General features: G+C 52.8%; 1 protein-coding gene across 10 annotated transcripts in view; it reads left to right on the plus strand.

The window, feature by feature from the left end:
• EMID1 (EMI domain containing 1) overlaps positions 1-12,718 on the plus strand; it is a 50,821-nt gene that overhangs the window by 16,825 nt on the left and 21,278 nt on the right. For 5 of the 10 annotated variants that reach the window (XR_004262280.1, XM_032256773.1, XM_032256779.1 and 2 more), the window contains exons 4-13: positions 1,850-1,933; positions 3,322-3,383; positions 7,172-7,292; positions 7,609-7,659; positions 7,744-7,833; positions 8,388-8,534; positions 9,506-9,595; positions 9,741-9,793; positions 10,296-10,358; positions 10,464-10,508. Coding sequence is in view for 9 of the 10 variants with exons in the window: in XM_032256773.1 (XP_032112664.1) it covers positions 1,850-1,933; positions 3,322-3,383; positions 7,172-7,292; positions 7,609-7,659; positions 7,744-7,833; positions 8,388-8,534; positions 9,506-9,595; positions 9,741-9,793; positions 10,296-10,358; positions 10,464-10,508 (806 nt within the window). In the remaining variant the exon portion in view is untranslated. The remainder of the gene's footprint in view (positions 1-1,849; positions 1,934-3,321; positions 3,384-7,171; positions 7,293-7,608; positions 7,660-7,743; positions 7,834-8,387; positions 8,535-9,505; positions 9,596-9,740; positions 9,794-10,295; positions 10,359-10,463; positions 10,509-12,718) is intronic. The other 5 variants (XM_032256775.1, XM_032256776.1, XM_032256771.1 and 2 more) reach the window with 4 other exon arrangements.

The following is a 12,718-nucleotide window of genomic DNA, read 5'->3' on the forward strand; positions in this document are numbered from 1 at the left end:
ACCTGGATTCAAATCCAGGCTGAGACCTTCCCACAGACAACCTGTTGGCAAGTCACCTCTCTTCTCTGCCTCATTTTCCTCCAAGCGGGGAAGTGGAGCTGAGTGTGATTCAGTCATCCACCTTTATCTGAGCATGGGGGACAGAGAAGAGGTAGCACTCAGCTGTCCTGTGCCTCAGTTTTCCACCTGGAAAGTGGAGATGATCCTAGCACCCACTCACAGTTAAGACTGTGTATTGTATGTGAGGCCGGGTGCGTGGCTTATGCCTGTAATCCCAGCACTTTGGGAGGCCGAGGCGGGTGGATCACCTTAGGTCAGGAGTTCTAGACTAGCCTGGCCAATATGGTGAAACCCCATCTCTACTAAAAATACGAAAATTAGCCGGGCATGGTGGCAGGCACCTATAATCCGAGCTACTTGGCAGGCTGAGGCAGGAGAATCACTTGAACCCAGGAGGCGGAGGTTGCAGTGGGCAGAGATTGCGCCACTGCACTCCAGCCTGGGCGACAAGCAACAAGAACAAAACTTCGCCTCAAAAGAAAAAAAAAAAAACTGCCTCAAAAGAGAAAAAAAAAAAGATTGTGTATGTGAAGTTCTCATAAGCTGCCAGCCCGGGGGTAAATGCTAAACAAGAGTTACCTGTTCTGATTCTCACCTTCCTTGTAGGATTGAGCCAGGCTCTACAGGGTCCTTCACATGGGCATGGTTCACAGTGATGTCTCCCCTCCCCAGGGAGCCCCCAGTGCTGACCCCAGTCCTGGGCTGGCAACCCACCTTCCTCCATCCTGGTGAGATTAGCCCCCTGTGCCTGGGCAAGTCGGAGGCCCTTGAGGAGGGTGTGCTGGGGTGCAGGCTCCGTAAAGGCCCCACAACGGGACCCAGAGCTGGGCCTGGCAGCCTCCGCTGGGGGCTGGCCAGAGGGACCCGTCTGGTTTGAGTTCCCGGCGCCTCTCGCTCCCTGCATCAACCCGCAGCCCCGCTCCGAGCTGCCAGGCCCGCGCCTTATTTGGGGCTTGTCTCCCCCCAGACAATATTTCGTGGCCTTAAAAGGAAGGCCTGGAGGCTGCGGGGGGGCAGTTGCCAGTGCTAGCTCTGTAGTGTCTCCAGCTGTGTCCCCGCCCCTGGTTTGGCCAGTCCATCCCTCCAGCTGTGGAGAAAACCAGGCCCCCAAAACCGGACCAGACAGGGTGGCTGGGGAGGGGGGTCCTCCTTGGGTAGGGATGGCAGCAGGGGCTGGCCCTGGAACTGGCTCCCCTCGCCCTCCCAGGCAGCCAGCCTCCCTCTGGTTTTCATTTAAAACCAGGGCCGGATCCACTTCAGTCTCCTCTTACCAAGCCAGGCAGAGAGTGTGTGGATGGCAATAGTCATGGCAGCTGTTTATTGAGCACCTACTGTGTGTGCACAGCGGGCCCTTTGCACACATGGCCAACCTCAGGCCTCACACCAGCCCGGAAGGTTTAGAGTCCTTAGAATCCCATTTTACAGGTGGGAAAAATAAGTCCAGAGAGGACAAGTCACTCAGGGCAGTAAGTGTCAGGGCTCGGACCCAGGCTTGTCTGAGCTCTAAACTCTTAGCCCATGAGGCTGGCTGGGGTCACTGGGGAAGCCCTCAGCCTCATCCATGGCTCCTGCCCCATTGGCCCCTCTTCCAGCCCTGTCAGCTGGCCAGCCTTGCTCTAGCTCAGCCCGGTTCATGCTGTGTGACCCAGTTACATTGCCTGTCCTTCTCTGGGCCTCTGTGTCCTGTGCTGAGGGGAGTAGGGATCCCTACTGGGGCTACAGTGGTGGGCAGAGGGGCCTGGGGGGCCAGGGTCACACGCCAACAGGGCTCTCACCCTCCATTTCTCAGTTGCAGGTTCTTCTGGCTCCATGAAGCCCATGTGGCCAGGCAGTACCATGCGGCGGATGGCACTTCGGCCCACAGCCTTCTCAGGTGGGTCCTGGGGCAGCTTCTGGGGTGTCCCCTGCGCTGAGGGAGCCCTGGGGGGGCTCAGGGCAGTTTGGTAACTGTCCTACAAGCCAGCAGGTCTGGCAGTAGAGGGTCAAGGAGGGTAACCGCCTCCCACCCCATGCTCCCCAGGCTACAAAAGCTGCTTTGAGGGGCAGAGAAAGGACCCCAGAGGGGTCCTCCCAGACACCCCAAGACTCATGACCCCTGGGCTCTTGCAGATGCCAGTTCAGTCCCCTGGTTTCCTCTTTTTATTTAATCAGCACTTTTCTGTGTGTCAGCAGTGTGCAAGGCCCTGTGCCAGGAGCTTTCCGTCAGCAGCTCGTGTAGACCTCAAAGCTGTCCACTGCCCTCCCATTGTCCCCCACCTTTTATTTTTTTTTGAGACGGAGTCCCTCTGTCGCCCAGGCTGGAGTACAGTGGCACAATCTCGGCTCATTGCATCCTCTGCCTCCTGGGTTCAAGCGATTCTGCTGCCTCAGCCTCCTGAGTAGCTGGGATTACAGGTGCCTGCCACCACACCTAGCTAATTTTTGTATTTTTAGTAGAGATGGGGTTTCACCATATTGGCCAGTCTGGTCTCGAGCTCCTGACCTTATGATCCAGCCATCTCGGCCTCCCAAAGTGCTGGGATTATAGGCATGAGCCACCATGCCCGGCCCCACTGTCCGCATTTTAAAGAGGAGAAAGCTGAAGGTCTCTGACTTCCCTGCCCCGCCCTGCCCCAGGCCCCACGGCTGGGAGTTGGGGGGCACCACTAGGACTAGACCCCAGATGTTGTGCTTGTTAGGCACTCACACCTCCCTGCTCCGAGCTGTGGCCTCAGGCTTAAACAGGAGTGACACTCGCATGAGGAAGGGAGAGACTGCTGGCACAGCACTTCTGGGGGCCAGCAGCTGGGAAGCTTCGTAACTGGCCAGGGCTGCTATGAATGACTCATGTCATTCTTGTGAGTCTCACCCAGGAGGCCCAGGGGTGCTGGACGGTGGGTCAAGGGAGGCTCAGAGGATGGCACCTCTGAACTGCGCTGGGTCGGTCCCCATAACTGGCCATCCCTGGTCCCAGCCCTGCCCAGGTGGGAAGCAACAGGATCTTGTGCCTCACCTTCTGGGAAAGGGGTCATTTTGGACCCAGAGGCTGCCAGGGGTTGGGTCCTGCTATGGGAGAAGCAGGCCACTCTGGAGGCTCCAGCGCCAAACAGAACTCACAGAGTGAGGTCCCCCTGGATCCTGTAGCCCCTCTCAAAGCTTCCTCATGAATTGGGATCATCAGGTATCTGACTCTTCCCTCCATCCCACCCCCCAGAGACTTAAGGACTCTGAGGGGAAGCCTAGGACCCTCAGCCCTGGCCCCAGCTTCTTCCCTCCCCGCAGGTTGTGTCAACTGCAGCAAAGTGTCGGAGCTGACGGAGCAGCTGAAGGTGCTGGAGGCCAAGGTGGGTGAGCGGCTCCCTCCTGGCCCCCTGCCCCAGGCCAGGCCTGGAACTACCATCCAACCCTCCCCGCCTCTTTCCCTGAACCCCATGCTCACACCTTCAGTGGACCCACAGGACAGCTCTGAGCCGACTCGAAGAGCAGCGTCCCCTGCCAGGCATGTCCTGGTCTCCTCCAGTGTCCCTCCTTCGGAAGCCTGCTCACAGATTGTACCTCAGTTTCCCCATCTGTAAAGCAGAGGGAAAACTAGCATCCACTCAGTGAAGACTGTGTATGTGAAGTGCAAGTCACCACCAGCCTGGCCTGTTCTTCCTCCAGGAGGCCAGGGGGCTGCATCACCCTCCCAGCCAGATCAGCAGACACGGCCCAGAGATCCTGCTGGGATCTCCTACCCATCCCCTTTCTGTACCCCCGCACCCCCATCCATAATACTATCTTCCTGGTTTCAAAAACAAAACATATATCACTCATGTCATATTCTTTCAAGATAAAATGTTTTGTATTTTGGGTTTTGTTTTATTTTTTTGAAACAGGGTCTTGCTCTGTCACCCAGGCTGGAGTGCAGTGACAAGGTCTCAGCTCACTGCAATCCATGCCTCTTGGGCTCAAGTGATCCTCCTCCCACCTCAGCCTCCTGAGTAGCTGGGACATAGGTAAACAAAACCGCGTCCGGCTAATTTTTTAATTTTTGGTAGAGATGGAGTTTCTCTATGTTGCCCAGGCTGGTCTCGAGCTCCTAAGCTCAAGTGATTCGCTATCTTAGCCTCCCAAAGTGCTGGGATTACAGGCATGAGCCACTGCATTGGCCGTAAAAGTTTTTTAAAAAACTTAAAAAGTACAGCTGGGCGTGGTGGCTCACACCTACAATCTCCACACTTTTGGAGGGCGAGGTTGGCGGATTGCTTGAGGCCAGGAATTCGAGACCAACCTGGCCAACATGGCGTAACCCTATCTCTTTTAAAAATATGAAAATTAGCCTGGCATGGTAGCACACACCTGTAATCCCAGCTACTCAGGAGGCTGAGGCACGAGGATCACTTGAACCTGGGAGGCGGAGGTTGTAGTGAGCCAAGATTGTGCCACTATATTCCAGCCTGGGCAACAGAGTGAGACTGTCTCAAAAAAATAATAATAATTAAATTAAATTAAAAGGTACAACATTCTAAATTTAGAAACATGAAAAACAGAAATGTGGAAGAACAGCCAGCAAACCATTCTCAGCAGTTGCCCATGCCCTCAAAGAGTGCAGCTGTTGACATTTAAACATGTTTTCTTCCAGATTTTCTAAACACATAGACATGCACACACTTTAGTGCCTATTCTTTGTTCTTTCATTCCCTTCTCTGGGAATTTATCTTTTGTTTGTTCATTTTGTTTTGATTGAGAGACAAGGTCTTGCTTTGTCACCTGGTCTGGAGTGCAGGTGTTGCCATCTGCGGTGAGTTGGAGCTCAAGCTAGCCTCCTGCCTCAATCTCCTGAGTAGCTGGCACTACAGGCGTGTGCCACCACAGCTGGCTAGTTTTAAAAAAATTTTTCAGAGCAGGGTCTTGCTATGTTGTCTAGACTGGTCTTGAACTCCTGGCCTCAAGGACTCCTCCTGCTTGGACCCCCAGAGTGTTGAGATTACAGGTGTGAGCCACCATGCCCAGCCTGGGAATTTATTTATCTTAATGAGATTATCAGATGCAAAAATGTTTACCAATAGAGAAATTTGAAAACTGTGCAGCAGAAGGTATGGTTGCATGATTATGGAGAATTCACTAGGTGGACATTCAGCAGCCATTTAAAATACTTCCCTTGCCTAACATGAAAAGATTTCTCTAGGCTGGGCTTGGTGGCTCACACCTGTAATCCCAGCACTTTGGAAGGCCAACACAGGAGGATTGCTTGAGGCCTGGAGCCTGAGACCAGCCTGGGCAACATAGTAAGACCCCATCTCTACAAAAACTTAGCGGGACTTAGTGGCATACGGCTGGCACAGAGTCCCAGCTGTTCAAGAGGCTGAGCAGGAGGATCACTTGAGCTCAGGTGGTCAAGGCTGCAGTGAGCTGTGATGGCACCACTGCACTCTAGCCTGGATGGCAGAGCTAGACCCTGTCTCTAAATTTAAAAAAGATGGCCCTGATTTATCAAATGGGAAAACCAAGCTTCCAAATAGCATGCACTGGCACCTGAGTTACAAGGCACGGGGCTCCAGGAGCAGTTCCCTCCCAGGAGAGCTCCCTCCCAGTTGAGCTCCCTCCCAGGAGAAGTGCACGTAAGAGGCAGCTCAGTCCCACATGATAGGACTTGGTGATGGGAGTTCCTGGTTCAAGGTCTGCCAGAGAGTTTCATCTTTTCTCTAGACAGGCCCCCACGATCCCCAAGCCCCTGGTGTGTGGTCATCTGGTCTCTCCTTTGTCCTCAGCAGCTGAGGGGACACCTCCAGCTTCCCAGAGCTTCCTCACCATGGGCCCCAAAAGTGGACTTTGTTACGCCTCCAAGTTTCTATTTCACATCAGACTCTTCCAAACTTCCTTCCAAATTTAGGGAAGGCCAGGTTCAGCGGCTCACACCTATAATCCCAGCACTTTGGGAGGCTGAGATGGGTAGATCCCTTCAGGTCAGGAGTTCAAGACCAGTCTGGCCAACATGGTGAAACCCTGTCTCTACAAAAATACAAAAGTTAGCCAGGCATGGTAGTGCATGCCAGCTTCTTGGGAGGCTGAGGCAGGAGAATTGCTTGAACGCAGGAGGTGGAGGTTACAGTGAGCCAAGATCACGCCACTGCACTCCAGCCTGGGCAACAGAGCAAGACTCCGTCTTGGGGGAAAAAAAAATTTAGTGAAACTCTTCCCAGCCATACCCTGTGGTGCTTTAACAAATCAAGAAAAGCTTCTTATTATTTATGTAGATAAGCATGGAAAAAAACTGTGTGGCCCAGCAAGCACCGTGACAGTCACAAAGCTCAACTTGGATGGCAATAATGATGTCAACGACTTTTCCATAATGCATGCTATGAATTGTGCACTTTGAAAAACACTTTCCTTCTGAGGAAGTTCTGTGCCCCTGTGAGCCTGGGGCTCCACTCCCAGCTGGGCCTCACTGGTTATGTGCCTCCTGCCCCCCACACCAGGCCCCTTAGCTGGCCTGTCCCCAGGGAGACCCTGGCTCGCGCCTATAATCCTAGCACTTTGGGAGGCTGAGGCAAGATGATTGCTTGAGCCCAGGAGTTCAAGACCAGCCTGGGCAACATAGCGAGACCTTGTCTCTACAAATAATTTTTTTTTTTTTTTTTCTGAGACGGAGTTTCGCTCTTGTTGCCCAGGCTGAGGTGCAATGGCGCAATCTCCGCTCACCGCAACCTCCGCCTCCTGGGTTCAAGCAATTTTCCTGCCTCAGCCTCCTGAGTAGCTGGGATTACAGGCGCACGCCACCATGCCCAGCTAATTTTTTGTATTTTTAGTAGAGACGGAGCTTCAGCATGTTGACCAGGATGGTCTCGATCTCTTGACCTCGTGATCCACCCACCTCACCCTCCCGAAGTGCTGGGATTACAGGCGTGAGCACAAATAATGTTTTTTAATTAACCAGGTGTGATGGTGCACACCTGTGGTCCCAGCTGCTCAGAAGGCTGAAGCAGAAGGATTGCTTAAGCCCAGGTGGTTGAGGCTGCATGAGCCATGATGGCACCACTGCACTCTAGCCTGGGCAACAGAGCAAAACTCCATCTCAAAAAAACAAAAAAAAGAGTAGGGAGGGGTCCTAGTGAGACCCTGGTACCCACCCCATCCCTGTCTTCCTCTCCAGGTGGCCATGCTGACTGTCACAGAGCAGCCAGTGCCTCCAACACCAGCTACCGCTAAGGACCCTGTCCCACTCTGGGGCTCCCCTCCTGCCCAGGGCAGCCCCGGAGGTGGAGGCCTCCGGGGTGAGTGTCAGAGTCAGACTCCCCTATGGGAATGAGCACTGGATTGGGAATCGGGAGTGGGATTCTGGTTCCCACCCTGTGGCTGACTCCCAGCTCAACCCTCTAGTGGGCTTCAGTCTCCCCATTTCCCATTTCTTAGACCTGCCTAAGAGGATCATCTCCTGGGACTCCTGAATGCTGCAGTCCCTGGAGACCAAGCAGCCTCAGCAGACCCTGCTTGGAGGTTGGGGGGAACTGGGAGTGGGGATTCTGGATGAGCCTCCCTCCTCCAGGCCCAGCAGGGACACTGACCTCTGCCTACCGCCCCCCATGCCAGGGCTGCCGGGAACCATTGAGAGTGTGAGGGTCCCGCTGCTTCCCCGAAATGGTAGGTGCTGGTTTGGGGGCTGGGACTAGGGTGGGGGTCAAGAGCAGATCTGGAGCTGCCAATCTGATATGCTTTACCCCCCAGACCAAGGCGGTGCTCGGGGGCTGCCTGGGCCCATTGGCCCCAAGGGAGATGCTGGCAGCCGGGGCCCAATGGGGATGAGAGGTCCACCAGGTGAGTGACCGCAACACTGCCCCACAGCTCCTCTGACCATCCCCCACACCAGGTGGACCCTTCCCTGCTCCTGACATGGCCAGGATGGCCTGCTTGCCTCTTCATTCAACACCCCGCCAGAGACTGCCCCGCCCATGCCTGGGCTTCATGAAACCTTCTCTTAAGTTCACTCAATCCACATTCCCTGGGCACCTACACTTAGCAGGCTCTGAGCTGGGCACTGGTGGGGTCAGACATGTCTGTGGCCTCCTGGAGCTCCCATACTGCTGGGAGCGGGGCTGCGCAGAAGCAACAATGCTCACCCCATGCGACCAGGGTTCCTATGAGGGGTTTTGGGGGTTTGGGAGCCCCAGAGAAGGAAGACCCAGCCTGGACGAGGTGGAGGACTGGGCACTGTGCTCATCCTCCTGTTAGACAACCCAGGAGCTTAGGCCTGTGGACTCTGGGGCCCTCTCTGCTGCCAACTGTTCCAGGCTGCCTTATCCTGTTCCTTAAGGCCACCCTGGGCCTCCCTGCCTCCTGTGTACCCATAAATCCCTGTGATTCCATTACAGGTCCACAGGGCCCCCCAGGGAGCCCTGGCCAGGCTGGAGCTGTGGGCACCCCTGGAGAGAGGGGACCTCCCGGGCCACCAGGGCCTCCTGGTCCCCCTGGGCCCCCAGCCCCTGTTGGGCCCTCCCATGCCCAGATCTCCCAGCATGGTGAGTCCCCTGGGGTCCCAGCAGGTGGAGGTGGGGGTGGAGTAGACATCAGCACAGTGCCTGCTACTATCTGCCAGGAGTCTTCTGTGTGCCAGCCCTGCTCATGGTAGGCGACGTGTGACCCAGTCCTCCAGCAGGCGCCTGTCCTCCTGTGTTTACAGATGGGGAACACTGAGAACCAGAGAGGGGAGGTGGCTTGCCAGGGTCCCACAGCCCAGGCGTAGGAGAACAGCTTCAAACCGGGGCTGCCTCCAGAGCCTGTGCTTAGAGCCACCAGTATCAGGCTCTCCCGAGCCTTGGAACTGGCTGGAATCCAGTTCTCAGAGCACTGGGAAGTGAGAGACCTGGCAGCAGGAAGCGAGCCCTGAACTCCCAAGGCCACAGGCCCAGTCCCTTCTCCAGGCCCTGATGCCCGTCCTTCGCTTCTTCCCTTTGGCAGCCCGGCCTGACCTGCACATGCGCCACCAGGGGTCAGAGTGTGGAGTGCTGGGTTTCACCTCTTCTCCATCGTGTCTTTGGTGCACAGCCCAGCACACCACTTGTTCATTCTCCCATCCCAGCATTCATTCCATCTCACTATCCATACAATGGGGATAATGACAGTGCCAGCCTCCCAGAGCTGCATCACACCCATGTACAGAAGTCTGGCACACAATAGATGGTGGATAAATGGTAGCTTTTATTGTCATTCCCATTTGACAGGTGACAGTACAGTGTCAGAAAAGTGGAAAGTATTGCTGGATGTCACCAGCTAGATTACAGTGGGGTTAGAACCCACATCTCCCTTCCTCTTGGTCTTATGGGACCAACACTCTCCGCACGTCCTACCCTGGAAGCAGGTGCCCAGGTGGTGCCAGCCATGCTGCAGGCTGCCCCATAGGACAGTCCAAGCTGTCTTGGCAGAGGTGGCAGGTGAAGACTAACCACCCACTCTACCCAGCACTGCTCACTCATCATCTTTGCTCACCCAGGAGACCCATTACTCTCCAACACCTTCACTGAGACCAATAACCACTGGCCCCAGGGACCCACTGGGCCTCCAGGCCCCCCAGGGCCCATGGGTAAGTTGAGTCCAGGCATGGGGTGAGGGGTGGAGTTGGTAGATGGCAGAGGGAATAGGGTTTGTGGCTATCAGGAGGGAGCTGATGGGGGACTTCCTGAGATTGTACTTTGTTCTGGCCCTTAGGACATCCTATCTTTTTCCAGGTCCCCCTGGGCCTCCTGGCCCCACAGGTGTCCCTGGGAGTCCTGGACACATAGTGAGTAGTTCTCCAAGCACTCTCACCCATGTGTCTGTCTATCTTTCCATCCATCCATACATACATACATGCATATATACATACATCTGTCCGTCATCTACCCTTGTATCCATCTATCCATCCATCCACTCATCCTTCCATTCATTCATTCAACAAGTATTTATTGAGCACTTAATATGTAAACCACCTTCCATAAATCTTATTCAATCAGTAATGAGAACCACGTATTGTTATTGCCTAAGACCAAGAAAAGTGGCGGTTCTTACCCTAGGGCTGTGGCCAGCACGTGGCAACATCAGTGAGTTTGGGTGGGTCTGTCCGACTCCAGGGTCAAATCTTTTAACGTTGAGCTGTATGAACTGCCTGCTGTGTGCTGAGTGTATGGTGAAGAACCCAGAGTCCCAGACAAAGCTAGAGCACCCTCCCCAACACCTCTGTCACCAAGTCCCTGCCCACTCCATCCTGCCCCAACACAAGGCTGAGGCCCTGTCTTGTTGCTCAGGGACCCCCAGGCCCCACTGGACCCAAAGGAATCTCTGGCCACCCAGGAGAGAAGGGCGAGAGAGTGAGTACCCAGGTGGCCCCAGGTGGGGGAATTCTGGTGAGTCCTGAGGGCCCCAGGTCAGAGCCCCTAACAGCTGATGCCATTCATCTGCTCCCTCCTACACAGGGACTGCGTGGGGAGCCTGGCCCCCAAGGCTCTGCTGGGCAGCGGGTAAGTGTTGCTGTCTGTCCTGCAGTCATCCCTGCAGGATTCCATAGTCCCGCTCCTCCTCTGACTCCATCCCCTGCCACCAGAGCTCCTGACCCTCCCAGTCTTGTCATCTATTTTCAGATGCTCCCTGTCTCTGGGACTCATAGTCCTCTTTGGATCAGGCTGCCTCTGTCTCTCTCGCTCTGGCTCTCTGTTTCTCTGTATCTCTGTCTTTCCCTCTGTATGTCTGTCTCTTTGACTCTGTATTTCTTTCACTTTCTAACTCTCTAATTCTGATCATAGATCTGTTCATTTCTCTCTTTAATTTGGTCAATTTTGCTTTCTGTATATTGAGTCTTTGTGATTTGGTGCATACACATTTAGTATTTTAATGTCCCCTTGGTCATTTGATCTTTATGAAATTAATACCCTTGTCTCTGATAATGCTTGTCTTGAATCTACTTTGTGTGCTTTTACATAGCACACCAGCTTTCTTATGCTTGGCATTTTCATTTTATATCTTTTTTAAATCCTTTTTCTTTCAACCTGTAACTTCAAAGTGCGTTATGGACAGGTGTGATGGCTCATGCCTGTAATCCCAGACTTTGGGAGGCTGAGGCAGGTGGATCGCTTGAGCTCAGGAGTTCAAGACCAGCCTGGGCAACTTGACAAAACCCTGTCTCTATATAAAAATATGTATGTAAATGTTTTTAAATGTAAAAAAAATACATCATATGACTTAGGTCTTGCTGTTTAAAATCAGTTTGTTAATTTATATTTAATAATATGTATAATTATTGGTATGGTTCTCTTTAACCATCTTGCTCTTTATGTTTTATTTACTCCTTTTGGTTTGTGTTTCTTTTTTCCTTTTCTTTTCTTGTCTTCTTTTGGATTGAGTATTTGTTATGATTCCTTTTTTCTATTTTAGAGATAGGGTTTCCCTATGTGCCCAGGCTGGACTCAAACTCCTGGGCACATAGTGAATGAAATGTCTTAAGTGATCCTCCTGCCTCAGCCTCCCAAGTATCTGGGGCTACAGGTATGTGCCATTGTGCCTGACTTGAAATCTTCTCTTTCTAAAATTAATTATCTTTCTAGAATCAAAGCTATTCTTGCTTTCTTTTGATTAGTATGCTGTATCTTTTTTCATCCTATTACTTTTTTTCCTTTGATTCATGGTTTTTCTCTGTCACCCAGGTTGGAGTGCAGTGGTACAATGACAGCTCACTGCAGCCTCAACCTCCCTGGCTCAGGAGATCCTCATGCCTCAGCCTCCTGAGTTGCCGGGACTATGGCATGTGCTACCATGCCCAGTTAATTTCTGTGTTTTTATATTTAATCTGTTTTGTGGTTATATTTAAAGTCAGTTTCTTATAGACAACATATGGTTGGGTCTTGTTTTTTGGTTCATTCTAACAATCCTCATCTTTTTTTTTTTTTTTTTTTTTTTTTGAGATGGAGTCTTGCTCTGTCACCCAGGCTAGAGTACAGTGTCACTATTTTGGCTCACTGCAACCTCTGCCTCCCAGGTTCAAGCGATTCTCTTGCCTCAGCCTCCCAAGTAGCTGGGACTACAGGCATGCACTACCACCCCTGGCTAATTTTTGTATTTCTAGTAGAGACAGGGTTTCACCATATTGGCAAGGCTGGTCTCAAACTCTTGACCTCCTGATCTGCCCACCTCTGCCTCCCAAAGTGCTGGGACATAGGCGTTAGCCACCAAGCTGCCACGATCCTCATCTTTTAATTGCTGCATTTAGGCCATTGGCATTTAAAGTGGTTATTGGCGAGGTGAGGTGGCTAATGCCTATAATCCCAGCACTTTGGGAGACTGAGGCGGGCAGATCACGAGGTCATGAGATCGAGACCATCCTGGCTAACACAGTGAAACCCTGTGTCTACTAAAAATACAAAAAATTAGCTGGGCATGGTGGCACGCACCTGTAATCCCAACTACTCTCGAGGATTAGACAAAGAGAATCGCTTCAACCCAGAAGGCAGAGGTTGCAGTGAGCTGAGATCACACCACTGCACTCCAGCCTGGCGACAGAGCAAGACTCCGTCTCATAAATAAATAATAAATAAAGAAAGAGTGATGATTGAGGCCCAGCACAGTGGCCCACACCTGTAATTCCGACATTTCAGGAGGCCAAGGCAGGATGATCACTTGAGATCAGGAGTTTGAGACCAGAGTGAGCAACAAAATGAGATCCTGTTTCTATAAAACA

The sequence above is a fragment of the Sapajus apella genome, unplaced genomic scaffold, assembly GCF_009761245.1.
Source record: "Sapajus apella isolate SASKATOON/1434 unplaced genomic scaffold, GSC_monkey_1.0 scaffold95, whole genome shotgun sequence".
Classification (NCBI taxonomy): domain Eukaryota; kingdom Metazoa; phylum Chordata; class Mammalia; order Primates; family Cebidae; genus Sapajus; species Sapajus apella.